The sequence below is a fragment of the Vigna unguiculata genome, chromosome 6, assembly GCF_037176805.1.
Source record: "Vigna unguiculata cultivar grain cowpea cultivar isolate G323 ecotype 2 chromosome 6, ASM3717680v1, whole genome shotgun sequence".
Taxonomy (NCBI): domain Eukaryota; kingdom Viridiplantae; phylum Streptophyta; class Magnoliopsida; order Fabales; family Fabaceae; genus Vigna; species Vigna unguiculata.
Genome location: NC_140797.1, coordinates 39,773,645 through 39,799,832, shown reverse-complemented (window position 1 = coordinate 39,799,832; position 26,188 = coordinate 39,773,645). Strand labels below are relative to the sequence as shown.

Sequence of the window (26,188 nt, the reverse complement as noted above, 5' to 3'; positions counted from 1 at the left end):
TTTGAATTTTGTTTTATTATTTAATTTTAAAAAAAATAATATTATTTCTTATAAAAATAATAAAGATTTAAGATATTTATTTTTATTATTCTCGAACTTTGTGATCATATTCTTGAGATTACAAAATCAGATGATAATGATTCAATTAAAAAATATAAAAAAAGTTATATATTTAATATAATATTAATTTTTTATTAGGAATTTAATTAAAAAAAATATCTAAATAATTTTAAAATTTAATTAACTTTAAATTTTGGTCTATTAGTATATAAAATTTTACAAACATCGTTCTTACTTGCGATGCCACATAACAGGGGTATAAAGATTCCTACTTCATAATAGCCATTAGAAGAAAAAAATGTGACAGATGGAGAGAAACTAAAATGCATTATAAAGAAAATCTTCAAAGAACAGTGTCCCTGGCTCAGAAGATAAAATAAACACTAATTAATAATATTAAAATTTATTAGTACGTACAGGGTTATCACTTTTTTTGAAAACAAATACAAAGTTATATTTCTTCTGTTTACTTTTATGCATTTTTTAAAGGCTTTTTAAAATGAAAAACGTAATTGGTAAAATAGTTACAAAATTTTCTATTTCATCATTTTATGACTTTTGGGTTAGTATTCAAAGTTAACCGTCAAAATTAAGTATATGATACTTCTCACACTTATTTTCTTTACAATTTTTAAGTTACTCTTTATTTTGTATACTCAATTTTTCTCTCTCTCTAAACATAAAATCCGTGATTTTTAAATTTAAATTTTTCTTAAACAAACTTCGAATTTAAACAAGAAACACATTTATATATAATTTATATAAATAAGTAAATTAAAATTAGTATTCATGATTACATACAATCAATTCATTTACATAAACGTGTCTCGCGCAGTTAAAATGTGATTAGGATGATGAAGAATTCAAAAACAATAAAATTCTAACACTAGTTTTAAATTTTACTTACTATAAAATTAATGTTATATATATATATATATATATATATAATCAAGATTTATTTTAATTATATTTTCTTTCAAGGAGAAGATGAACAATGCAGTAGAAAATACTTTGGATTTGAATAAATAAGTATTGAAGTTGTAAAAAAAGAATTTAAACTTTAATTGAATTATTTTTTTATTGTTGTTGCTAGGTGACAACACATGTAATTAGGCGGACTTTTAATTGCATTAATTTTAATTAAATTTAAGTTTTATTTAAACTGAATGATTGAACCACAAGTAAAATCAGCGATCAACATGATTTTATAAAAAAAAAATTCAACGATTACAGTGATTTTACAATTTTTTTTTACCATTCTAATAATTTTATTACGCCACGATCATAAACATCTAAATTGAAAAGACCATATAAAATAGTACAATATTACATTTTACGATGTAAATATGAATTTTAAGTATATGGTAGCTAGGGTTTTCCGGGTGCCAATGATAACACACCTCTCCACTTGAATTGATTTGTCAGTTTTTAACTTTATTTTATGATTCAGAAAATAAGATAAGCAGAAAGAAGGCATAGAGCAGAAGTAGTACAGTGAAAGAAGAGAAGAGAAGGAATTAATATATGGTTTGTTTGAAGGGAAACATTAATGGCAAAGTGTATGGTGGCAGATGCACATTGAAGAACTGCAATAAAAAGGGCTTTGTTTTCAGATGGGTAGGTCTGCCATTTTATATTGCTTTCAATATTTCGAATTTGAACCCTGCAATTCCATCCTTAATTTGCTTCAACGTTTGTGCATCACAAGTGTATGTGTAAATGCCTAGATCATCATCATGCCTTATTAATACACATGATGAATCAAATGCAAGCAATCATCATCTTGATGCTGAAAGTCCAACACCCCTCTCTGACCACCACCTTAATTAACCCCACCCACCACTTCTTCTCACCATTAATACCATTAACAAAGAGAGAGAAAACAATATCATAATCTTTACCCTCCCTTAATTACCACTCTCTATTTTTCTTTCTTTCTGTGTGCTATATGGAAATATACCCATGAAACTCAGTTTTACTTTCTGCTCTTTTCTTTGCTAGTAATGCTTCTCCACTTTACCCATTTTCTTTCTTCACGCTGAAAACACAAGTTATGGCCACTCTTGTCTCTTCTTCTTCTTCTTCTTCTCCTCTCACTCATCACCATCTTCTCCTTCTTGCTTTCTTCTTGCTCCTAACGATTGAGGTTCAATCCACCAACCTTAACTACACAACTGACAGGAAATTCAGCAGTTTGAGACTCCAAAGGATTCAGAGACACTTGGACAACATTAACAAGACCCCTCTCCTCACCATACAGGTAAATTAATTATTCATGTCTATGCATGTGTGATTGGTTCAAATGCTGTTGCTAAAATGCTTTCTATTCATGATTATTTCAGAGTCCAGATGGTGATCTCATAGACTGTGTCCACAAAAGAAAACAACCCGCTTTAGATCACCCCCTTTTGAAGAATCACAAGATCCAGGTACCTTCTTAGATTCATTGAAATTGAAAGAGAAAATTAGGGTTATTTTTTTGGATGTTTGAATGAACATGAATGCAACAGAGAGTGCCGAGTGAGATGCCAAAGGGTATGAAGGTGAAGAAAAAGAGTGAAATGGGAATGGGAATGGGAATGCAAAAGTGGCACCAAAATGGGACGCTGTGTCCAAAAGGAACCGTTCCCATACGGCGAAGCACGGTGCATGACGTGTTGAGAGCGAAGTCTTTGTTTGACTTTGGAAAGAAACGACGACGTTTCTCTCTCGCACGCAGCGACGCCCCCGATGTTGTCACCGGCAACGGCCACGAGGTACCTTCTATTTTTATTTTTATATTTATTTATATATTATATTCCTCTTTTCTCACTCTCATCCTAATCATAAATAATTAATTTAATAAACTTGTTGACTTTCACACTCACAATAAATTTTAATAACTTTTTTAACGTTCATACTTACAATAACTTTTAATTAATTCCAAGTATAATAAATGCTTAACATTATTAAACTGCACTACTATTTTAGTCAACATTATTGTTAAATATTCCAATGCTGTAAATACGCTTTCAATTAAAGGAAATAAGTCTATCTGTCTCTACTAACACGGATTATGTTGTATAATGCTTGATACTTTATATATATATATATATATATATATATATATATATATATATATATATATATATATATATATATATATATATATATATATATATATATATATATATCACAAAACACAACACTCCCCTTTTGTTTTTATTTATCTATTTATCATTTTAAATATTAAAATAGAATTTAATTTTTATTAGAGTGAAACTCCAACACGGTTATAAGAAAAGCTGTAAAAGAAAATAGTTTATAAAAACAAAGATTTTTTTTATTTATTTGGTCATAGATATACAAGAGTTGGCAATTAATGTCATTGTTATATTACGTTTCTATATTTGACCGGGACCACAAAGCATTTACAATCAATTTTTTTTTTTAATTTCTTAGGTATGTATTGGCAAACATGATTGGATTTAGGAAAAAAGTTTAAAATTTTAACTTTTCATGTTCTTTCTTAATGTTGTGAGATATAAACTTGTGAGTTATTTTGTACATTTGTTTTCGTACATTTTAAATAATTATATATTATGTTGTTATTTATATATTAATTGAAATACCATATAGAAATTCAAAACATAAAACGTGTATATATATATATATATATATATATATATATATATATTAAATTACATATATTATTTTTAAATTTATAGTTTTAAGTTTGTTATTTTAATTGTTTTATAATTTAAATGGTATAACTAATAAAATATATAATTAGCTTATGTATAAATTAAATTAAACATAAACTTGAATATAAAAGCATCTCTTTTCATCCTATCTTATTAACGTAAGAAAAAACTACCATTTTTTTGAGGTACAATGATAAAATATGATTTGAAGGATTTCATATTTGTTCTTAAGTGCTACTATTATGCAGTCACAAACACAAAGCATCATACTTAATATGTTATTGTTTAAGTGTATAAAATCTGAAACTAATAATATTTTGATGGAAAGGACTGAGTTATAAAATTATCTTGTGGATGCATGATGCAGCATGCAATCGCATACACAGGATCATCACAGGAGGTGTATGGGGCAAAGGCAACAATAAATGTGTGGGAACCTTCCATCCAAGTGGTGAACGAATTCAGTCTCTCTCAGATTTGGATTCTTTCTGGTTCCTTCGATGGCTCAGATCTGAACAGCATTGAAGCTGGATGGCAGGTACTGAAGGTTTGATTATTAGGTTAATCATAATTAAGGTGGATTAATTAAGAAATAATAAAGGCTTTACGTTTGGTTTTAGTTTGTTTCTAAAGCTTTGATTGTTCTACTAGTCAGGTCAGTCCGGAGCTTTATGGTGACACCAGGCCAAGATTATTCACTTACTGGACGGTCAGCATCTCTCCAATAATCACTCTATAATCATTTTAACGCAGAAAAATTCAAACTCTGATTTATCAGATAGATTTAACAAGAATGATGTGAAGTAGGATAATCAGTTTAGATGAAAAAATTTTGTGAGAGTGATGATTTCGTGGATTATGCAGAGTGATTCATATCAGGCAACAGGATGCTATAACCTTCTCTGTGCTGGTTTTGTGCAAACAAACAGCAGAATAGCCATTGGAGCAGCCATTTCCCCCATCTCATCTTACGATGCTAACCAATACGACATCACCATCCTCATTTGGAAGGTTCGTGTTTTTCTTCTTCCACATGCAAATTACATACTAAACTTTTCAGCGTTCTTCACTTCCTTTTGTAACATCAATTATCTCAGGACCCCAAAATAGGGAACTGGTGGATGAGTTTCGGCGATGGCACACTGGTGGGGTATTGGCCGGTGGAGTTATTCACACACTTGGCCACACATGCGACGATGGTGGAGTGGGGTGGCGAAGTGGTGAACACACGTGCGAACGGGGAACACACCTCCACCCAAATGGGATCTGGGCATTTTGCTGGAGATGGTTTTGGAAAAGCAAGCTATTTTCGTAACCTTGAGATTGTAGACACCGACAATAGTCTTAGCTCGGTGCACAACATCTTAACCCTAGCTGAGAACACCAACTGTTATGACATTAAGAGCTCCTACAGTAATGAATGGGGCACCTACTTCTACTATGGTGGCCCTGGTAACAGCGCTCAGTGCCAGTGATCACATCATATTCTTCGTTAATTACGTGACCTACCACCTTTTTCATTTTACGTAGTATTGTTTTGAGTTAGTTCAGGTTGAAGTAATGTGTTAGATTCTTTGCGTGTACGTAAATATAGAATTATTGTTGTTCAGCAGCCATTTCCATTTGTGTTTCTGCTTTCACCTTTTTGTTTTTGTTTCCTTTGGAAGGGAAGGGAAGGGAAAATGTATTTCTGTTGTAGCCAATAAGTCATGAAGGATTTTCTGGACGCATGTATATCCATGCATAAACACGATTGGAAATGGTCACCTTCATCTAATGTTAAATTTCTTTTCTTTTTTTTCTTTCTTTTTTCACAACTAGTGGAATGATTAATCCTTGTGAGAATTATATGCCTCAGTTTAAAGATTTCTAAGTTGTTTTTTACTCCTTTTGTTTTTTCAAAATAATAGTGTAATATTAAAGCTCTTTTTACTCGTAATTGATAGGAATATGAACGTTTAACAAAGTTTTTTTTTATAAATTTTTAAAAATTACTTATTTAAGCAAAAAAATATTACTTTATTATTTTATTTTAGTTAAAAAATGAAAAGTTAATCTATTTTAATTCTATTTATGAAACTTTATCAAATTTAAAATAAAAATCGTGAAAACATAATTTTTTCCTAATTGATAGGTAAACTGAACTGAGTACATTTGTATTTTAAAATTAGCATAAAACAGTATTTTTTTTTTTCTTTTACAAAGATACTTTCCTTTTATAATAGATTGTCTTGCTATAGTGTGGATGGGAAATCTCTACGAGACAAAGACTTAACTGGTCTTTGCATGGATGATTTCAACAATGTTCAGATATTAAAATATTTTATATTTGAATTGTTTGTGATTAAATTTTCTTTATTTTCTAAATAACTTGTTTGGGTAAAAAAATTAAAATATTTTCACATTTTAATTTCTTGTTTGAAAAAAACAATTGAATTTCTTGTGAGATAAAATTTAATTTTTACAGCATTTATTTTAAGCTTAATTATGTTGAGTTCATGATAAATTTGGAAACGGGTTCGACGACCCAAATGGGTCGGGTTGACCCAACTACCTAGCCGAATTGGTCTGACCCAATGACCCAGACAGGTCGGACTGGCCAGAAAACCCAAACAGGCTAGGTCGTCAGGCCGGTCGGGCACCTGTTTGAGTTGTCAAGCTCGCCTGACCCGTTTTTGTCATCAGGTCAGTCCGATCCATCTAGATAATATGGCTAACCCAACCTGTCATGGTTGTCGGGTTTGTTGGATCCGTTTGGGATTGAGTCCAAAGTGTGAGGTTGAGTGAGAAGAATTCCAAATTCCACCTTTTCTTTAGGGTATGAATTTTTTCTAATTTACCTAATTGAAATATTTTAAAAAAATTGCATGCATTTTAAATGTTTTTCAATTTCTCTATCCAAACAAAACATTTCATTACAAAACGTTTTAAATTCTCCAAATAAATGAATCACCCTCTTGAATTGTCTCATCCAACCATTAAGGTCCATAAGAATATGTAAGCAATGTCAAAAAAGTTTGTACCCGTAGTTATCTGTGAACAAAACTTACAACGGGTAGAAAATGAATATTGTAGATAGATACGAACAGGTAACAAAATTTACGAGCAATAAAACTTATTTTAACATTGATCGAAATCTTTGTTTAGGAATTTTGAAATTTTAAACATATTTTCCGTCAGTATTTGTATAAGATCATAGCTAATTTGAAGAAATTAATTTAACATCGATCAATATCACCTTCAATAAATGCTCTATATATGTATGAAATAGTATTTTCAGCCTTTCCAAAATTTGTACAATTAAATTTGTTTCAATGTGTTTTTTTTATAAAATATAACAAAATTGTCAATAATATTATTTTAAGATTAAATTTATTTCTATCTCATCTCTTATATTTAACTTTTCAAAATCAAAATCATTCCTTTTATCTTGGCTTTTGATGTTACTGCAAACATAAAAATAAAATGCAACAATAAGTATGTATAAAATAATTTTCAAAAGTAATAAAAAAATAGAAATTAGAAAATGACATGCTAATTTGATTTATTGTACAAATTTTACATTAATTATCTATTTTAATAAATCACTTTAATTTTTTAAAATTATTTAAAACTGAAGACTACTACTTTGAGTATAAAACATTATATAATCTTATGCAGACTGCTCGAGTTAATTGATTAAAAATTTATTTAATATAATTAATTTGTTTTAAATATAATGAATGAGAAGGTTTTAATTAATTTAAACTTTCTCCCATTTTAGTGCCCACTTTTCTTTTTCAATTATGCTCGTACTTACAGATTTTAATCAGTTTAAACATTCTTTATAAATTGAAAGTAAATTTACATTGTTTAGAGCACAAATGAAAAAGAAAAGCACAACTATTTCACTGCAAAAAAAAAAATCTTGTATAAAAAAGAAACAGAAAATATTTAACATTCGATTTTAATATTATATTTATATTTAACTTGCAATCTACGATTTGAAATATAGTTCTTATATTTTAAATTATATAGAATATAAATATATTTTTGATTATACTATTCAAAATACAATTATGTTTTCTATAATACAAAAAATAATATATTTAATGTTGTATATTTTGAAATATAAAGTAAAAACGTACATTCTAAAATACAAAATTTATATTTTTGACTGTTTAATCCAGAATGCAAAAGTTTATGGGAGTACTAATGATAAGCCTGCTGCAAAGGGGAGTTTCTTCCTGTACCCTATCAATTTCTTCTTGCACCCTATTTTTCTGGATTTTATTTTTCGAAACAATATTTTTTCAGAATAGGAGCAGTGAGTATCTTCAGGAAAAATATTTTTGGAATTGATTTAGTTCAGTAAAATCCAAAATGATTGAGAAGGGAGAAATTTGATGGGGGTGCAAAAAGGAAATGCAGTTGATATGTTGAGTGAAATTAACACAAACAAAACCTTCTTTAATAGGTAAAGATTGTCCATTAAGATAGCATCTTGCAAATATAACCAATGATAATGGTATAAGTATACATTTCTTGCTCTTACTTTCAATATTTAATGCTCTTAACTATGTAAACAATAAATTTTAAGCAGCTTTTATTTTTACTCAATAGGATTGGGATGACAAAAAAAGACAGGTTGAACGTTGCAGATTTAACTATTTTTTCAATTCTCGTTGAAAATTTTTATCTACATCCCTTGTATACACATACTAGCGTAGATACAGATATAGATGCGATAGTACATGTGTACACAATTTTTTTAAATATACGTGATATTATATTAGTAGGTAATAATATTGTAATATTATTAAATTAATTTATAACATAAAATTATATTTATTAAAAATAAAGTGAAATATATCAGAAAAGATAAAAGAACATGAAATATATCAAAATTTAATAAATAATTATATTTTAAAGGATAAAATTGGTATTTTGAAATGTGGACACAAAAGATAATCCTCTTTATATATTGTTTATTAGTCGTTCCTATAACAATTTAAAAAATTAAATATTATATACTTATACATAAAGCTGATTAATGTAGAACTTTTTTATCAAAATAAAAATAAATTAAAAAGGTAATCACAAAAACGAATTCGAATGCATTTGATATTTTTAAATAGAAAGAGTAAACAAATAAACTAAACTTGCTAAAGGAGTAATGTTAAGAGCTTAAGGGTTATCTAATCATCATTTCTAGCCACATAATTTTACTCTTGGAATTACGTGTGAAATGAAATATTCAGTCAAAAATTAGATATTCTTATTTTATTTTTGATACTTGTGAAAATACATGTCTACAAATTAGTGTATTTTTTTAAATGATAATAAAATTATTATTATTATTATAAAATTAAATATAAATAATATTTATAATTTTATCGTAAATTACTTTTATTTATTTTATAGATAGTTTTATAATTAAAAAAATTGTTTATTTTAGAATAAGAGTCAAATTTTAAAAAAAGATTAAATTTAAAGAAACGACTATTTAAAAGGTAAATTTGATAATATGTTTCTTTTATTTAAAAGAATATATTTAAAAGATAAAATTGAAAAATAAATATATAGATATAGATGATATATATTTTTTGGTTAAATACAGTCTATTTTCAACTTCCAGACTTTCCGAAAGCTATTCATTATAGTATGAGTAAAAATACAAGAACTTATAGCTTTTTGTATATTAGTTTTGGATTAGACTAGACCTTTCTTAAAGACCTTTTTTAAGTAAATCAATCATAAAACTTTTATAAAAGTTTATTTGGTCAACGGATTATCTAAACTAGTAAGATACAAGCACTTTTTTAATCTTTTAAAATCGTTAGAATAAACATATTTGTAGTTTAACCAAATTTTCATGTAGACAAAATTAAGTCTTCAAAAAAGACTTACAACAAGTAAAAAAACATCAAACATTATTTTCTAACAAAGCTCATACATAAAACTAATTAACATCAGAGTAATTCTTTATCCATAAAGAACAACATATGTCATATAGTTTTTTGCAACTCACGCACTCTCTCAATCAAATGAACTAGACCTCTTGACTACATTTTCTATACCAAAAGCTCACAAAGATTAGACAATTTTTTTAACCAATAATAACAATGATATGGAAAGACTGGACACAGTCATCAACTAACTATTAAATCTGTTAGCATTTAACTTGACGACTCATATTCATCCGTGTTGCAATCAGACTGTTGATGTTCAAACAGCCGGATAGTATTTTCAAAACCAGGCACAAGACCTGAGTGGTTTTACAAGTTATATAACACAATAACATGGTTAATGGCAAAATGCTGCTGACACCTGATCAAACATTGCCATTTACAAGCTATCTTCCCCTAGCAATCCTTGTCTTCAAATGGATAATATACAAAATGGAATTGCGAAACAAACAAGGATTTATTTCATATTCCTCTGCAGCAACTCATTTTTCCCATTCCAAATCTAAAACTTGAGAGCCACCCTTCCCTTGAGGGCCCACTGTGCCTCTGGATTGCTGATTAGTTATCTGGTCCCAACCCATAATGTGTGGCAATGCAAACTGCATTAAAATACAAATTAATAAGTGGCAAAACTCTTAAGAAGGTGCAAAAGTATACATGTAAGAAAGGAATAGATGACAATGGAATTCAGGTTTCGTTGAATTCAACCCAAAGGATTATTTAAGCCAAGTGACAGCAGTTTCAAACTAAAAGGCCAGAATGTAAGCAAGGCATGGGATGACTTGCCTCCGTCTTAGTTTTCACAAATATGATCTCCCTCCCCTAAGTTTCTATATATGTTTATGATTGACTGAGTTTCCAGTGTGGAACTTCCAAGCATCAAGGAACACAATGGTTACCCCTTCAGCTTCGTTTTTCTTTAATACTCTATGTCATGTACTTGTAGAATGATCATTATTTGACCTCACATTGCGTTTTTATTTTCTTGGAGGAATAGAATATGGTGTGCATGTGGGATATGGATCTTCTGCAGTCCCAAAAATGAACTGCACATGCAGTTTGGATCTAACGGCCTTCATTAACACCACACAGTTATTTATATTATTTTTATAAAACAAACTTAATATTTTAATTTTTAAACCTACTCTAGAGTATCTGAATCCATCCCTGTGTGCGTGTGTATTTGTTCAACCATGCTTATACTTTTTAACCACTACTACAGTTCTATTTATCCCCAGTATATTATGAATGAAAACGGCACTAACAGTTTTCAAAGCAAAAAAATTAGCATGTAAAAATCTCAAGAGAAACCCACATGTGATCTGAATTTCTAGATTCTGGTTTAGAAATGTGCTAAATTTAATGGACATAAATGATGAATCAAGGTTCAAGACAAGAATTGCGTAGATTAGTGGAATGTTATGCTTGCAAGATGACAGGATAATTAATATTTTTGTCCCTTCCAACGCCAGAGAGAAAATTTCTGATATGATAAGAGAAACCATTTCTATTCTTATTTTTTAATTATTGCAAGTAGAAATTCATCAGTCCATAGAAGCTATAATATAATTTGCAAACTTATGAAAAACTAAGCAAATAAAAGGCATACACTGCAGGCTGTCTTCATTACAGCAAACTCAGCAGTTGTGACAGGAACACTGAAGTAGTCTTTGGTGTTTAACAGGTTGTTGACAACAGCTGCCAAAGAAGGTGCAACAATCAGAGAGAACACAGGGTGCATTGTGCAATATGAGCAGCAAAAGAGGAGAAAAACTAATGGAAAAAAAAATAATCTTACTCAATGAGACAAAGTATCCATTGTTGTTTGCATTAGGCTTAATCGATAAGCTCTTCCTTACTTGACCAGCATTACTGCAACATAATAAGATTACAAAGCAGTCATCACTATTTATCATTGATGTAGTACAAATATAAAAAGAAAATCTGACTAAGCGGCTAATGATGATGTACTTTTGATTCAACCCCATTATAGTTCACTCAAACGATATTTAGTTGGCCGTCAAAACCTAATCCAAGAGCCATGAAACCAACCTTGATAACATTGAAGGGTCATGAAAAAATTCAGAGGAATCTTGAGAGCCCATAGTTATCAAAGAACCAACTTCAGTGGCTGAGAGAGCAAATCTCTACAAAAAGATAATCACTATGAGAGAGATAAACAAAAAACACGTCAAAACCCCAGTAACCTTTAACCATGCAAATGGAATAGCAAACACAATTACCTGTCTCTTCTCCCAGTCATATTTGCGCTCTCCAATAGAATGCATGAAAGTCATCATCATTGAACCACGTCGATCAACTACAACAGTCCCGGACTGCACAAGTGGAGTTCATAATTATGAACAAATGGGTTAACAACACACACACAAACACACATACATAAAATGTCCATTCAATAAAATTATTAAAAGAAAACAGCAATCTTACATCCAACTTAGTAAAAGTTGGAAGACAAGGACTCAACGAAAATGCCGCTTTGCCCTTGTAAACAGTATAAGGAGCAAATATACGATCCGAGGCATACCCTGCAAGACAAGTTCATAGCAGAAAAACAAAAAACAAAAGTAAACCCCAATGAGTTCAGTTGCAGCCTCAACAAGTAGCAAAATTATAACACTGGTATAAAGCAATGCCTTTAGCAGCATAATTGTTTGTAGTAGTAGAAATGCCAGCTGAATGGGTAAAATCACGCCGATTCCGCAGAAAGTCTCCAACTTCAACATTCCTAGACGACAACACTTCCAACAGCCTATGCCTGTTTCACAAAATTGCAAAATTTAAAAGCATCTAACGATGTTACTACGAAGATTCATCTTACATTATCGAAAGCTATCTCTGGCGTATGGCGTGTCCAGATTCACACTACATTAAGCAATTTACAACTAAATTCTCCAAAGCCCTTTTTACAGAACCTTAAATTTTTGTTTTCTGGGACGGACCACTTTGATGTTTGTTATTTAGTGTTAAGACGAAGTTGTGAAGAACAATGGAATAGCAAGTAGAGGTAATAAGCGATATTGAAGAAGAAGGGAGAAGTGAGTTCATAGTTGAAGTAATAAGGTAGTAACAGAGAGTACCTAGAAGAGGAAGTGAGATGAAGCACGCGCGATAGCTTGAACATTTTGGAACGCTTTTCTCTTCTTCACTTGCTCTGTAAGGAGACCAGTACCCGAGATTTTGGGGTTTATTGCTCATGCCCAGTTCAAAACCTTCACCATAAACGACGCCGTTCTATGATAACTGGCCCAGTCCAAGCCCAAACCCAAGCCTCATCAAGATTTCATCATTTACACAATTTTTGTAATTTGTGATTAAGTAGTGTATGTTTAATTTATATTGTATTCAATTGTTATAAATATTTTTTTTATTATCTTTATTTATCCCTCTTAAGTGCGTCGTGTTTGAACAAAAAATATTATTTTTCTATTTTAATCTGAAATAGTATTTCCATCTTCTTCTTTTTTTTTTTCTTATTGTATGCGTTCAACGCTCATTTAAATCAATTTTAAGAAATCAGTTGTAAAATCGATAAAAAAATGTTAGAATTCTAACAACGAAAATTAAGTTTTAATTTATTGATGTATTTATTATAAAATAAAATTATTTATATTAATACTCGAAAAATAATAATTCTTGTCACAGTATAATGATAATAATTTGTCTAATATTTTATAATAACTATTTGGTACATACGATAATAATTGTGCTTGTTTATTTGATGGCAGTCAATTCTTTATTATTATTAATTATTATTATTACTATTATTTTAGAAAATTTATAACACATATTAGAGACCACAATAATCTAATGAAATAATTTTGAATACATGTCAATAATTTTTTTTAATGATACATACATATAACTTATTTTCAAAATTGAAAAAAAACAATATATTTTTTATGACTGCGGGAAATTTAAAATATTGAAATGTGTAAAAATGTAAACTAAGACCTTATTTTATATAAGAGTAAAATAGTTAACCATTGAAAAATTCACTTCTCAGTAACTTTTATGTTTCAATTTTTTGAGGGTTCTTTTTTTAGCAACTCATCAAATAACAATTGAAGTAGATATATATTAACAACATAAAATAGTTGTATACAGTTATTTAATTACAAACTGTTATTGGGACGGTTTTATGATAACTAATATCAATATCATTAATTTAATCATATGGTAATTTATAATTATTTTTTAGTTTGAAATTAGGTATGATTTAAAAAAAAGTAATGCTATTTTATCTATTTATTATGATTATTTGCTATATTTAGCTGTCCGATTTTTTAAAATTTTGTTTACACATGTATAGAAAACATTTTTCAGTTCTAGAATAAATCATACAAATAATATGGTAATTTTAATTCATTTGGTTCCCCAATCACATTCTCTTTCATTTTATTTGGACTGGTATCGGTAAAGGTTAGTTGTTTCGTGTCGTCGTGGATCCGTTCAGATCTCATTCAATCCAAGCATCGATGTGTCTGCATTTCATCTTGACGATGCATTGTTGAACCTCAACCTGCGCTTCTTCTAATCCAGTTATCGTTCTTCCGTACACTTCACACTTTCGTCAACAATGGCGGATGTTGCCGGAGTCACAGTGGTGCGAACCTTTCTTTTCGATTGCACTACTGCTGAAACCATTCCACTTTTCAGTTTCACTCAATTACTGCTTTCGATTTCCATTTCTCTTAATCATTTACTGATTCCGCTCTCTGCAGAGTCCCTCTATTGGCGAAACCAGCGATGCACAAAAGAATGTGTTCGATTTGGGAGCATTTGTTGGTGACCTAACTTTGGAAGAGGATCCGAGCAGGTTTTCTTCGCTTTCTACTACGTTTAGTTTCAGTTCGTAGACTTTGGAGCTTCAAACTTTGGAATCAAAATTGGATTACTAGTTGTTTCATGTGTTTCGGTTAACTTGACTTTTCAGCGATGATATATCGTTGGAAGGACTAGAGCAGGAACTGGAAGAGTGTAGGAACAATGATGTGAGTCACTTTGTGGTCGCTGTGTTGAAAGCATTACTGCTGTTTAAATGGATCGACATGTATTAAGTTATTAGATTGCTTTGTTTTGTGTAGGTAGTTGCTAATATACTTTCTAAAGGTACCAAACTTAGGGACTACACGAAAGGAGTAGAGAACGATTTGCGTAAAGTTGAATTGGATTCAATTCAGGTTTGTGGTAAACTTTCTGAACATTTTAAATGCTGCTCCATTTTATATTACTTGTCCTGGTTGTTTAGTATGAATATCTGATCAAAGTGTGGTTGTTTTACTTAGCTAATGCTTTTACTTTTTTTTTATCCGATGATTAGTTTTAATATCGTTCATTTTATTACAGGATTACATTAAAGAAAGTGATAATCTAGTCTCTCTTCATGATCAAATTCGTGATTGTGATAGTATTTTGTCACAGATGGAAACTCTTCTAAGTGGATTTCAGGTATGTTTTTGGCCGACTAAGTTGTAACTTGAAGCTTGAATTTGACACATCAATTTTCCTCTCCTTTTTATGAAGACTTCTCCCCATGAGAATGATTAGATTCTCTTGATTCTTTAGTACTTATTTACCTGTTATTCATCTGTAATAGTCATGTAACAGAAACTATGTTAAACCACAGCAGTACATTCAATCATTTGAAGGACTTACTAAAATATTTGAAGTACATTTTTTCTTATATTTATTGGATATTAGATCATGAAATTATTTTTAAATTTTTATCAGGCTGAAATTGGTTCCATTAGTTCAGACATAAGGATACTCCAGGAGAAGTCTATGGATATGAGTTTGAGACTTAAGAATCGCAAGGTATGAATGTTTAATTTAAACAAAATAAATTTCATAGTTGTTCACTAATGTATCATAACACCCTTTTGGCCTTTATTAATAATAATTCAACCAAACCCAATTTGTAAATAAGTCTTTTTGACCTGGGAAGCAACCCTCACCAAAATAAACACTTTGATATCTTATAATGTTAATCCTTTACCTTTCTGCATTTCTCTTGTATCATCCAACAGGTGGCTGAATCCAAATTGGCTAAGTTTGTGGAGGACATAATAGTGCCTCCTAGGATGGTTGATGTTCTTGTTGATGGAGAGGTATTTATATTTTTTCCATGCACCAACGCTCTCTACCAATATTGCTTAAGATGCCTTTGCTGGTGTGAAAATATATATTTATTTTTTTAGTAGTACTGTACTACTTTGCATTTTACATCCATTTCAGTTTTTACTACTTAAAAAACAATATTCTATTTGAGGATCTCTCAGGTGTTTTACTTTTGACGTTGATTGTTCACATCATTGGTCACTTTTTTCATTATTATGCTATAGACACAATATCTTTAGTGCCTTTGGTACTTCTATTCATATTTTTGGGAAACTTGTTGTAGCTTGAATCTTGATTAGCTTTATTAATTTTGACATATCTGCACATTGGTAGCCTTCGAAACATTTAAAAAATTGTACAACTATTAAATTGAATTTTAATATAATGCCTAGATTGACGGTTAATATCTTCCACTGGGATACATCGTCTGGGTTTTCTTTGATTTTTTGTCCTAGAGTTAATTTATTTCAATTCAATTGTCTGTTTTTTATTTTCATTCAGATCACTCGGTACATAATGAGTATAGTTTCTTTCATTATATTTCCTCGTTAATGTTTAATAATCTTTTAAGTAGACTTGTACGCTTTGGACTTCTTTTCAGGTCAATGAAGAATATATGAGAACACTAGAGATTCTCAGTAAAAAACTGAAGTTTATAGAAGTAGATCCAATGGTTAAAGCTTCAAAAGCTCTAAAAGATGTTCAACCTGAGCTTGAGAAGCTCAGGCAGAAAGCAGTTTCAAAGGTTACCTAAAATAATAAGAATAATATTTTTTTATAGCTCATTTTTCTTTGTATTTGGTAGGCCATTTAGTAGGTAAAAATTAACTAATACGAAATTTCGTCTGTAGGTGTTTGACTTTATTGTTCAGAAACTTTATGCACTGAGAAAACCCAAAACCAATATCCAAATACTTCAACAAAATGTCCTTTTGAAATACAAGTAAGTTTTTCTTATTGTTTGTGGTAATCTTGAAGAATTTATTCATGAAGTATTAAATCAAAGGTTGTGGTTGCCAACTTGCCATCATTTACGAAATTTTTATGTGGCCTGCCTACATTGGAAGGCTGTGAAATATTCTAGTCTATACTTCACTTCTTGGCCACCTTTAAATTGTGGACTCACTTTTGGTATTGTTTAGAGCTTCTGGTTCTCTGCTAATCTAATGAATTGATGTATAAATGTGTAGGTATGTTGTTACCTTCCTCAACGAACACGGCAAGGAAATATACAATGAAGTTCGTGCTGCGTACATTGATACAATGAATAAGGTAACTGTTAAAAATAGGGCTTGAAGCAATATCGGTATTTGAAGTAGAAAAGGTCCAGTTGCTTCTGAGTGTTTGTCGTTGTTTCTAATCTTGATCCAAAGCATCTTTTTGTTTGGTTTATTGAATTTTTGTCAAAATCACGGTCCACGAGTCATCAAGATATTTCGGTAAGCTTAGTATTTTGTAACCTAAGCCATTTTTAGACTTGTAATCTGTTGAAAAAACCTTGTTTTGTATGACTTGCATTCTACCTAAATCTGGGTTCAATAATGAAGGAAGCCAGACCAGATCAAAAATACACTTATTTTTTATAAATTGGGTTTAAACTGAGATATGTTATGATTGCATTGAAGACATTAGGTAGCTCTGATTTGGCATAGTAACAAGCCAAATAAGCTTATTCTTATTAGTTTCTCCACAAATTTTATTGGAAAAGGCTACAATGAGCTCATAGGAAGGTCATAAGCAACTATCACAAGCCCAATAAGCTCTTCCAAATGCACCCTAGAATAACATTAGATAACTTAAAGAAAAACGCTAATGCTGCTGCTGAATGTTTGCAGGTTCTTAGTGCTCATTTTCGTGCTTATATACAAGCATTGGAGAAATTACAATTGGATATAGCAACATATAATGATTTAATTGGTGTAGAGACAAGAAGCAGTGGTCTATTCACCAGAGCAAGGGAACCGCTGAAGAATCGATCTGCGGTATTCGCACTTGGGGATAGAATTAATATATTGAAGGTACAACTCTGTCCACGAAAAAGGAAATCCTTGCTGATGATTTTGCTTTTTGATCACTGATCAGATTGGCCTAAAATCCATGTGTTTATTTAATTTATTTATATTTTTATTGACGTTAATAGTTTTCTTCATGGAATGGAGGCTCGTTAAACCCATGAACTATAACTGTTAGAAAAGAAAGAAAGTTTGCTTTTTAGCAAGTTGTATTTCAAGATTTTTGGACCTATTAGTAATTTTTAAAGCAATAATGCTGAGTTATATGTTTGATAATTTGATTCTGCAATTAAATTCATATAATACTAGAAATCATGTTTTTAAGATATTCTATATCTACCGGGAATAATGCCAAAATACTCTAATGATGTCTGAGAAACTCTTTTCTTAAGCTAGCTTTTGTGTTTGAGTTATATTCAGTCTACTTCTGTCATGACATTAGAATCTATCGGTTTTTTATTTTGGGTCACCCATTAATTTCCACTCTGGTTAATATGGTACAAGAGCCTGATCCAATTTGAATACCATTGTTATTTCTTTGTTGTAATATTAAGTCCTCATTGAGGGTTGTTTGGCTTAACAGAAATTGATGTATTGTTAAATGAATCTGCACTGATTTGCAGACTTTTGGATAACTGCATTTCGTTTGTTACACTTTCTACAGGAAATTGAGGAACCTGCATTAATTCCACATATAGCTGAAGCAAGCTCCATTAAATACCCATATGAGCAACTGTTCAGGAGCTTGCAGAAACTGCTTATGGATACTGCTACTTCAGAGTACTCTAAAAGTTCACTATGTCTTGTTATATTATCATCATAACATAAAGTCCCTATTGTTATGCATATTGACATTATTTTCGTTCATCTGCAGATATAATTTCTGTGATGATTTCTTTGGAGAAAAACCTATATTCTATGAAATTTTTGCAGGTATTTTTTTTCTGGAATGTCTTGATTATTGTGAGGAGTTTTTTTTTCACTTAAAAAATAAAGAATAAGGAAGACTTCTAGCTTATTTGTATGTGAGAGGAACATTGTTGAATTCATAAGTCACATATGGTGTATATGTATTGTGTGAGAGGGAGATCAACATTGTTGGATTCCTTTTACATGTGTTCTTGAGAGGAAGACTAACACTGTTGGATTCATTGTCTCTTTGATGTGTGTAAGGAGCATATCCAAAATGAGAACTCTACACGAGAAATAAGATTATACAAACATTTAGTTACAACTATCAGTTTAAAATTAATGGTTTACATGGCATATTAAATTTCAAATCCCTTGTGATTTTCTTTCTTTTTAATTAAAGTACATATGAGATTTTTAAAAGATCACTTAGAACTTGAAATTAAATAAATGACCAGAGCTATTAATTTGAATCTAACCATTGTAATTAAATGTTCTCACTCACAATAACCAAGAGTCTCTCTCTCTCTCTCTCTCACACACACACACACACATGAGGATTGCTACTATTACATTATCGCGTGTCTAAAGATGGGTCTAGTAAGTTACACCTGTGAGAGTGTATAAATAATAAATGAGAGGTTGTAATATGCTAAATTAACTCCTTAAAAACAAGTAGGGATATATCAGCTGCAGTGATCATATATAAGTAAACTTCATTGGAAAAATGGTATTAGAACATCAAGAAACATGGATGAGAGTTGTTTAATATAACTGATTAATTTGAACGTTGAAAACCAAGAAGTGACTTTTTATGAACGAAAAATTAAGCCCTAAATTAATGAGTTTGCTAAAAACACATTTAGTGCTGAAAATGAATTAAAGGTCTGTATATAATTTAAATATAGTAAAACTACGCTAGAAAATTGCCATTTAGTAATTGGAGATATATCATGCCACAAGCCAGACAGTTTAAGTATGTTGGATCTTCATACAATGGATACAGAAATAGAGATGTATGCGATACAGAAATAGAGATGTAAATCATAGACTTCATACTTAGGTAGATGAAATGAAGGAATGCTTTAGGTTTTATTTGTGATTGAAAGGTGTCCCTTAAGCTAAAAGGAAAATGTTATTACACAATCATGCTTAGAACAACCATGCTGTATGGTTCTTAATGTTGGATGATAAAGTGCCAATAAAAGCATAAGGGTTGCAAAGATGTGGATGTTGCATTATATAATTGATCATGCAAGAAAAGTTAAGACCAGGAAAATTCGTGTTGGATTGAAAGTTAGAGTGCAATCAAGTGAGGGAAAGAAGGTAAAATGACATGATATGGTTTAGGCATATGAGAAGAAGACTGATAAAGGCCCTTGTGTGAAGAATCAGTAGATGATATACAGCCTAATAATTTGATGAAGTAGTTATAATAGAGAACATGATGGCTTCATTCAGTTTGTGTACTTGGACCTTGTGGAAAACAGGTTTGGTAGTTGTTTTCTAACGATTTGAATATAGAAAGGACAGTTGTTAAATTCATTTTGGTATATATTTACTTGTACCAAAACTACTAGATCACTTCAGTGTTGAATTTCTTTTCATTTCATTTTAGAATTGTGTTTTCAAGAAGATACTTATGATTTTTCTTTGGTATTTTCAGGTCCATTTGGCGTCATTGATGAGCACTTCAATTCAGTACTTCCAAATTGTTATGATGCTATTGGCCTCATGCTTATGATTCAAATAATACACAAGCATCAGGTAATGTTTTATTTTGTAAGCCTCTGAATTTTTTCTTTGGGTGAAAAGAACGTGTCTAAGCAAACACCATATTGATGCTAATTAGACAGTTCTGGAATAAGTAAATGTAATCTCAGTGGATGGCTGTTAACTGTTTTGCATTTTATTCCAATTTCCAGGAATATGATTCTGAATCTTAACCCCCTCCTGAAATTCTGGAAGGTTGTGCTCCGAATAAAAAATTTAGAAATAGTTTTATTAGATTTAAGTTATGAATTAATGCTTATGTTTGAAATTCGTTATATAAAAAAGGGGTTTGAATTTATTTACAAATCAGATTCCATGTTTGGAATGCCTTAAAGATCAAATGAATTGATTTTATGTTAGCAGTTTACTTTCTTTTTTTTTTATCTCCGAAATGTTAGCAGTTTACTTAAACTGACTAAATAATAAATGCAAAAAAAATCTCAATTCAATTATTAAAAATGAGTGGATTTCTATTCGTACACAACTACAAATGAATTGACTTTATGTTAGCAGTTTACTTCTTTTTTTTTATCGACAAATGTTAGTTGTTAATATTTATATTAGTGGAGGGAGTTGAATTCACAGCCTCTCCCACCTTCCCTTTCAAACCCACCTTATATCTCCCAAATGTGAGCAGTTTACTTAAACCGATTAAATTAATAAGTGCAACAAAAATCTCAATTCAATTATTAAAAATGAGTGGATTTCTATTCGTACACAACTACAAAAAAAAAGATTTCTAAATAAAATCAATTTTATATATCATAACTATGCACAAAGGTATTCATTTATAAATCAAATTCATTCGTAAAATATTTGACTCCAAGCAAAGAGTCTTGATAGTTTGGGGGTTTGGAATATCATTTAAGAAGACACTACCATATGAATGAATAATATTGAAATGGTCCTTTCTACAGCATGAGAATATTTATGACTCTCCAACTCTTGAACCATTTCAGCACATAAAACATACGTAGAAATAAAGCTTTGTTAAAAAATATAGCAGTCAACAGAATAAATTGTGTAGTATTCTGCATGTTTTAGCAGATGCACTTGGAAATTTTACTTGTATATTTGATGTGTATGACTTTTTCAATTTCAGCTCATCATGTCTCGGAGACGGATTCCATGCCTGGATTCATATTTAGACAAGGTCGGTTTTCTATTTATGGACTTACCTATACAAGATAGCCTTCTCTTGAGAGTGTTTAAACTGGGAAGCCATATAATAACTTATAATTAGATGATGATTGGACTTCTATGTTTGGGAATAGCTTTTGTACACATTGAAATGTGAGTCTAGCTTTGATACTATTTAAGCACTAGAGTTACTGGGATGTTGTTCTGGTTAAAATAACAATAGATGTAAAAGAGTAAATAAAATATGATTGACACTTGCCCACTGGGTTCGTTTTTTCTTAAATATGATTGACATTGGTTGATGACAGGAAAACTCAACTCTGACCAGAACTTCCCCTTGTTTTCATTTGCGATAATATTCGTTTACATTTTTATTATAATATATAGGATTAAATATGTTTTTGATCCCTTAACTTTTAGTGAAAAATGAAATTAGTCTCTCCTCGAAATTCTTGTCCAATTTAGTCTCCCAACTTTATAAATGTGTAGATTTAGTCCTTTTAACCAAATTTTATTAAGTTTATTTCACGTTTCAAATGCGATTTATGATAACATTTGAATTGTTTATACCAATTAACACATTTCCGTTTCAATTTTAGCTAAGAAATGTGTTTGAAATGTTAAATAAACTTAATAAAATTTGGTTAAAGAAATTAAATTCATGATTAAAAAGACTAAATTCATGCATTTCTAGAATTGAGGGACTAAATTGGATCAAAGTTTCGAAGAGGGGCTAATTCTAATTTTTAGTGAAAGTTAAGGGACCAAAAACATATTTAACCCTAATATATATAGATTGTAGCCTTTGCAAACTTTAAAGTGTGATTGAAGTTGCCGAATGCAGCAAATATTGTCTTTACTTGTTGTTCCAAATTTATTTTCTGCTACATAATGCAATTCACATTATTGTACAATATATATATACAGTTTATGTTTCTTTTTTAATTGGCAAATATTTGAAGCAGTACAATATATATACAGTTTATGTATTTTTTTTTTAATTGGCAAATATTTGAAGCAGTGTGTGGTGAGTATTTACTTTTTATGAAGCCCCCAATTCAACTTCCTTCTCGCCTTTTCTTTATTATCTATACTAATTATTTACACATTTTTGGTTTTTGATATCCTTCTATCACATGCCACTGGCTCATAATTGGTAATTACCTGTAGATTTAGATGGACTACATTATTAATGGCTTTAAGGAATACTGCTAATAAGATAATGTGCCCGTGTATCATTTAGAATTTACTCTTTATCGACCCATGATGAAGCTAATTTTATTTTGTGCAGGTCAATATATCCTTGTGGCCTAGATTTAAATTGGTATTTGACATGCACCTCAACAGCTTGCGTAATGCAAATGTGAAGACATTATGGGAAGACGATGTTCATCCTCACTATGTCATGAGGCGATATGCTGAGTTTACTGCTTCTCTTATCCACTTAAACGCTGAATGTGGAGATGGTCAGGTTAGTGTGATGGATGAATAGTCACCTAGTTATCTTCCGTAAAATTCTAATACAATATATCCTCTTATCAATTGCAGCTTGATTTGAATTTGGAACGACTTAGAATGGCTGTTGATGACTTACTTATCAAGCTTGCGAAGAACTTCGCAAAACAAAAACTACAAACAGTGTTTCTTATAAACAACTATGATATGACAATTACAGTTTTGAAGGTAGGATTCTGTCAAATAACTATTTATATTTGCATCAATAAGAAGCTCAGGGGTGAGACAAGAGATGTGGTTTTCATAGTCAGATAGGATGTTTTCTGACTTTTGCCAACTGAAGCTTGCCCACTTTCTTGATTCCAGGAAGCAGGACCTGAAGGTGGAAAGATTCAAATGCACTTTGAAGAACTACTGAAGAGCAATACAACAATATTTGTGGTAACTACAATCAATTTCCTGTATAAATAGTTTCAATATAATGATAGTTTTGGGAACATATCAGTGTATCAATTTTCTGTTGCTATATGTTCACATTCTTGTTTCTTTTGGCATATAATGTTCACATCTTATGCCCACCTAGAATTTTGTAGTGTTTTATGTCCTAAATTGCGATAATGACTTTCAAATAACACAAGCATGCTGAGTCGCCTCACCATTCAATTCACGAGAACTCAATTTGTTTGAAAAAAGTTTAGAAACCATTTATGCGATCTCCAAATTGGAGAAAGGACTTATAATAGTTATAAATTCTTTTATATTAAAGAAAGGGGAAAGCATACCGATAGATTATACTAAGCAAATAATCTAATTTTCCTGCCTGTTCTCATATGTGGTTATCCTTAATGTTCTCTTCATTCCTTGTAGGAAGAACTGCTTCAAGAGCATTTTAATAGTTTGATCAAGTTTGTAAAGTCTAGAGCTTGTAAGTATCACAACAAGGACAATGTATTGTTTTTTATCTCAATTTTGAAATATACGGGCTTGATTGTGTGTAATTTTTCAGCCGAGGACCCAACATCAGGTCCAGATAAACCTATAACTGTCGCCGAAGTCGAGCCGCTAGTGAAGGATTTTGCGAGTAGGTGGAAGGCTGCAATCGAGCTGATGCATAAAGACGTTATTACTTCTTTCAGCAACTTCTTGTGTGGTATGGAGATCTTAAGGGCTGCGTTGACTCAATTGTTGCTCTATTACACAAGACTCTCGGATTGCATTAAGAGGATCGTGGGTGGATCTGCATTGAACAAGGATCTTGTTTCCATATCTTCAATCATGTACGAAATTAGGAAATACTCGCGGACTTTCTAATCTCTTCAGGATGTCATTGTTATGTACTGGGTCTAAATCACAATCAATGATATTCCTTTTAATATTATGCCAAAAAAAAAAACATTTTTGTATCCTTTCAATGAAAGATAGCTTTGCTTCTTTCGGGACGCCCAAACATGGGCACTTTTTGGTGCAACCTATTTGGGAATTACAGAAGTACAGATAATATAGGTTCAAAGCTCACCATTGTTGTATCATGGCAAACGCATCAGTTGTTCATGTGTGGTTTTTTATACTGAGTAAATTCTTGTAGATTTTCTTTTCTTCTTTTCAAAACCTTGATTTAAGCATTCTCAATAGAAAGCTGATCAAACTAGATGTAATAATAATAGTGAAATCCATGTATCCGTTTCATTGTGCAAGTATCACTGTATGAAATTACTATTATTTTGCCTTCAAGAGCTTTAATCTTTAGCATTTTTTACGCCCGAATAATCGAAATCAAGCAAGAGCACTTGTTTCAAATTTTATATGTCGCACTGTTGCCCGCCCTACTGCAACTATTCATCTTATATTAATAAAACAACATTGTTATATTCTTTTAGTTCTTTGTATGTGAATTTTTATTTTCTAAATTTTCTTTTCAATACTTCGTTATCAGCAAATAGAAATGAACATGAAATCTTATTATTTATTTATATATTACTCAACTTGTTAGTCAATCATAATATATCTCGTTCATAATTGTGAACAAAACTTCATAAAACTTTCAGTACAGTGGTTGGGTGGATTAGTTTCGTTATAGAAAGTTATTAAGTTGTAAATGCCAAAGAGAAAACATGTAGTATCAACTAATTTTGTCATAGATTATTTTTGTGCACCATGCTGCACTGTGACATGTTTAGTTGAAGGAGCTACTAAGCTACAGGAGTGTAGGGACGACTCAACAGTGATGATGAGATGGTTTGTTTGTAAGAGAACCAAGCTGTGAGGTTCCCACTTTGCATATTATAATTTTGAAATCTGAATTAAAAATGAGATCTAAGCTCTGTCTCTGTGTGTGTGACTATGACTTGTGTAGAAATGAAAGTGACTTTGCGAACACCTCAATTCGACTCAATTTGAACGAATCAGGAATTAAGGGAGTTAAACTAAATTATTTAAACATAATTTCTGAAACTACTTTTTATAGGAATATAGGGATATACAATGGCGACATAAAATTCAATCATACATTATTATATATCAAAAATAAATTTGTTTGTTAACTGTTATTTGAAAAAATAATATTAATGATAGTTTTCGGTGGATTGATGTGTATATCTGTTTCATTGACGCGTGATCATCTCAACTCGACAGAAACAGTAGTAAATTTGCTCACCATATAAAATACTTCCTTTAGACAGCAACACCCAGCTTTTCGGTGAAGAAAAAACAATAAATAAAAACGGCGTCAAAATAGGACACTAGGAAAAGGACAGAAAGGACATTAACTATTAATTTCATCCCAAAATATCAGTTTTTTTCTTTTTCTAAAGTAATTGTTTAGGTATGAAATTAGCTAAGTAATTGTCGTAGTATTAAATGATTTTTCTTTTTTACTTTGGGGTATTCCTTTACTTTTGATTACTTGGTTTTTTACACTCCGAAAATTGAGTTTAATAAGGAAAAAAATCTATAAATCTCTATGTTATTATTTTTTAAAAAGTAGGAACTACTTTTTATGAAAACTTTTGAGAGTATGTATTTATTGTACTTCTATTTCTAAGATTATCTTAGATGAATTTTATTTTAAAAA

The 26,188-nt window shown here is 30.6% G+C and overlaps 3 protein-coding genes across 4 annotated transcripts; 2 read left to right on the top strand and 1 right to left on the bottom strand.

The window, feature by feature from the left end:
• The first annotated feature begins 1,906 nt into the window (after positions 1-1,906).
• LOC114187502 (carboxyl-terminal peptidase (DUF239)) lies at positions 1,907-5,540 on the top strand. The gene is made up of 7 exons (XM_028075765.2): positions 1,907-2,320; positions 2,403-2,489; positions 2,571-2,816; positions 4,111-4,281; positions 4,399-4,452; positions 4,608-4,754; positions 4,841-5,540. The coding sequence occupies exons 1-7, from the start codon at positions 2,114-2,116 to the stop codon at positions 5,216-5,218; spliced, it is 1,290 nt and encodes a 429-aa protein (XP_027931566.1). The 5' UTR covers positions 1,907-2,113; the 3' UTR covers positions 5,219-5,540.
• A 4,334-nt stretch (positions 5,541-9,874) lies between these two features.
• Positions 9,875-13,013, bottom strand: ATWHY2 (WHIRLY 2). Its single transcript, XM_028075371.2, has 8 exons — positions 12,790-13,013; positions 12,346-12,467; positions 12,140-12,237; positions 11,935-12,027; positions 11,744-11,838; positions 11,490-11,563; positions 11,301-11,389; positions 9,875-10,290 (listed from the first exon to the last, which is right to left on the bottom strand). The coding sequence occupies exons 1-8, from the start codon at positions 12,831-12,833 to the stop codon at positions 10,174-10,176; spliced, it is 732 nt and encodes a 243-aa protein (XP_027931172.1). The 5' UTR covers positions 12,834-13,013; the 3' UTR covers positions 9,875-10,173.
• Positions 13,014-14,068: 1,055 nt separating this feature from the next.
• On the top strand, positions 14,069-24,812 carry POK (Vps52 / Sac2 family). 2 transcript variants are annotated; one of them, XM_028077223.2, is made up of 20 exons: positions 14,069-14,315; positions 14,434-14,528; positions 14,646-14,703; positions 14,797-14,892; positions 15,059-15,160; positions 15,443-15,526; positions 15,739-15,819; positions 16,431-16,574; positions 16,681-16,772; positions 17,020-17,101; positions 17,665-17,847; positions 18,506-18,621; positions 18,716-18,774; positions 20,417-20,517; positions 21,626-21,676; positions 22,955-23,134; positions 23,212-23,346; positions 23,485-23,559; positions 23,986-24,043; positions 24,125-24,812. In XM_028077223.2, exons 1-20 carry the CDS (start codon positions 14,289-14,291, stop codon positions 24,427-24,429), a joined length of 2,124 nt encoding a protein of 707 aa, XP_027933024.1. In that variant the 5' UTR covers positions 14,069-14,288; the 3' UTR covers positions 24,430-24,812. The 2 variants fall into 2 exon arrangements, with proteins under 2 accessions (XP_027933024.1, XP_027933023.1); XM_028077222.2 differs by having other exon boundaries at positions 23,986-24,812.
• The last annotated feature ends 1,376 nt before the right edge of the window (positions 24,813-26,188 follow it).

Excerpts from the sequence above, each read along its gene's own strand:
- LOC114187502 (XM_028075765.2), top strand. The coding sequence starts at position 2,114 with ATGGCCACTCTTGTCTCTTCTTCTTCTTCTTCTTCTCCTCTCACTCAT. Across the intron at positions 2,490-2,570 it reads TGAAGAATCACAAGATCCAG|AGAGTGCCGAGTGAGATGCC; the intron begins GTACCTTCTTAG and ends TGAATGCAACAG. Across the intron at positions 2,817-4,110 it reads TCACCGGCAACGGCCACGAG|CATGCAATCGCATACACAGG; the intron begins GTACCTTCTATT and ends TGCATGATGCAG.
- ATWHY2 (XM_028075371.2), bottom strand. The coding sequence starts at position 12,833 with ATGTTCAAGCTATCGCGCGTGCTTCATCTCACTTCCTCTTCTAG. Across the intron at positions 12,468-12,789 it reads CATCTCACTTCCTCTTCTAG|GCATAGGCTGTTGGAAGTGT; the intron begins GTACTCTCTGTT and ends TTTGTGAAACAG. Across the intron at positions 12,238-12,345 it reads AAACAATTATGCTGCTAAAG|GGTATGCCTCGGATCGTATA; the intron begins GCATTGCTTTAT and ends CTTGTCTTGCAG.
- POK (XM_028077222.2), top strand. The coding sequence starts at position 14,289 with ATGGCGGATGTTGCCGGAGTCACAGTG. Across the intron at positions 14,704-14,796 it reads AAGAGTGTAGGAACAATGAT|GTAGTTGCTAATATACTTTC; the intron begins GTGAGTCACTTT and ends TGTTTTGTGTAG. Across the intron at positions 18,775-20,416 it reads ATTCTATGAAATTTTTGCAG|GTCCATTTGGCGTCATTGAT; the intron begins GTATTTTTTTTC and ends TGGTATTTTCAG.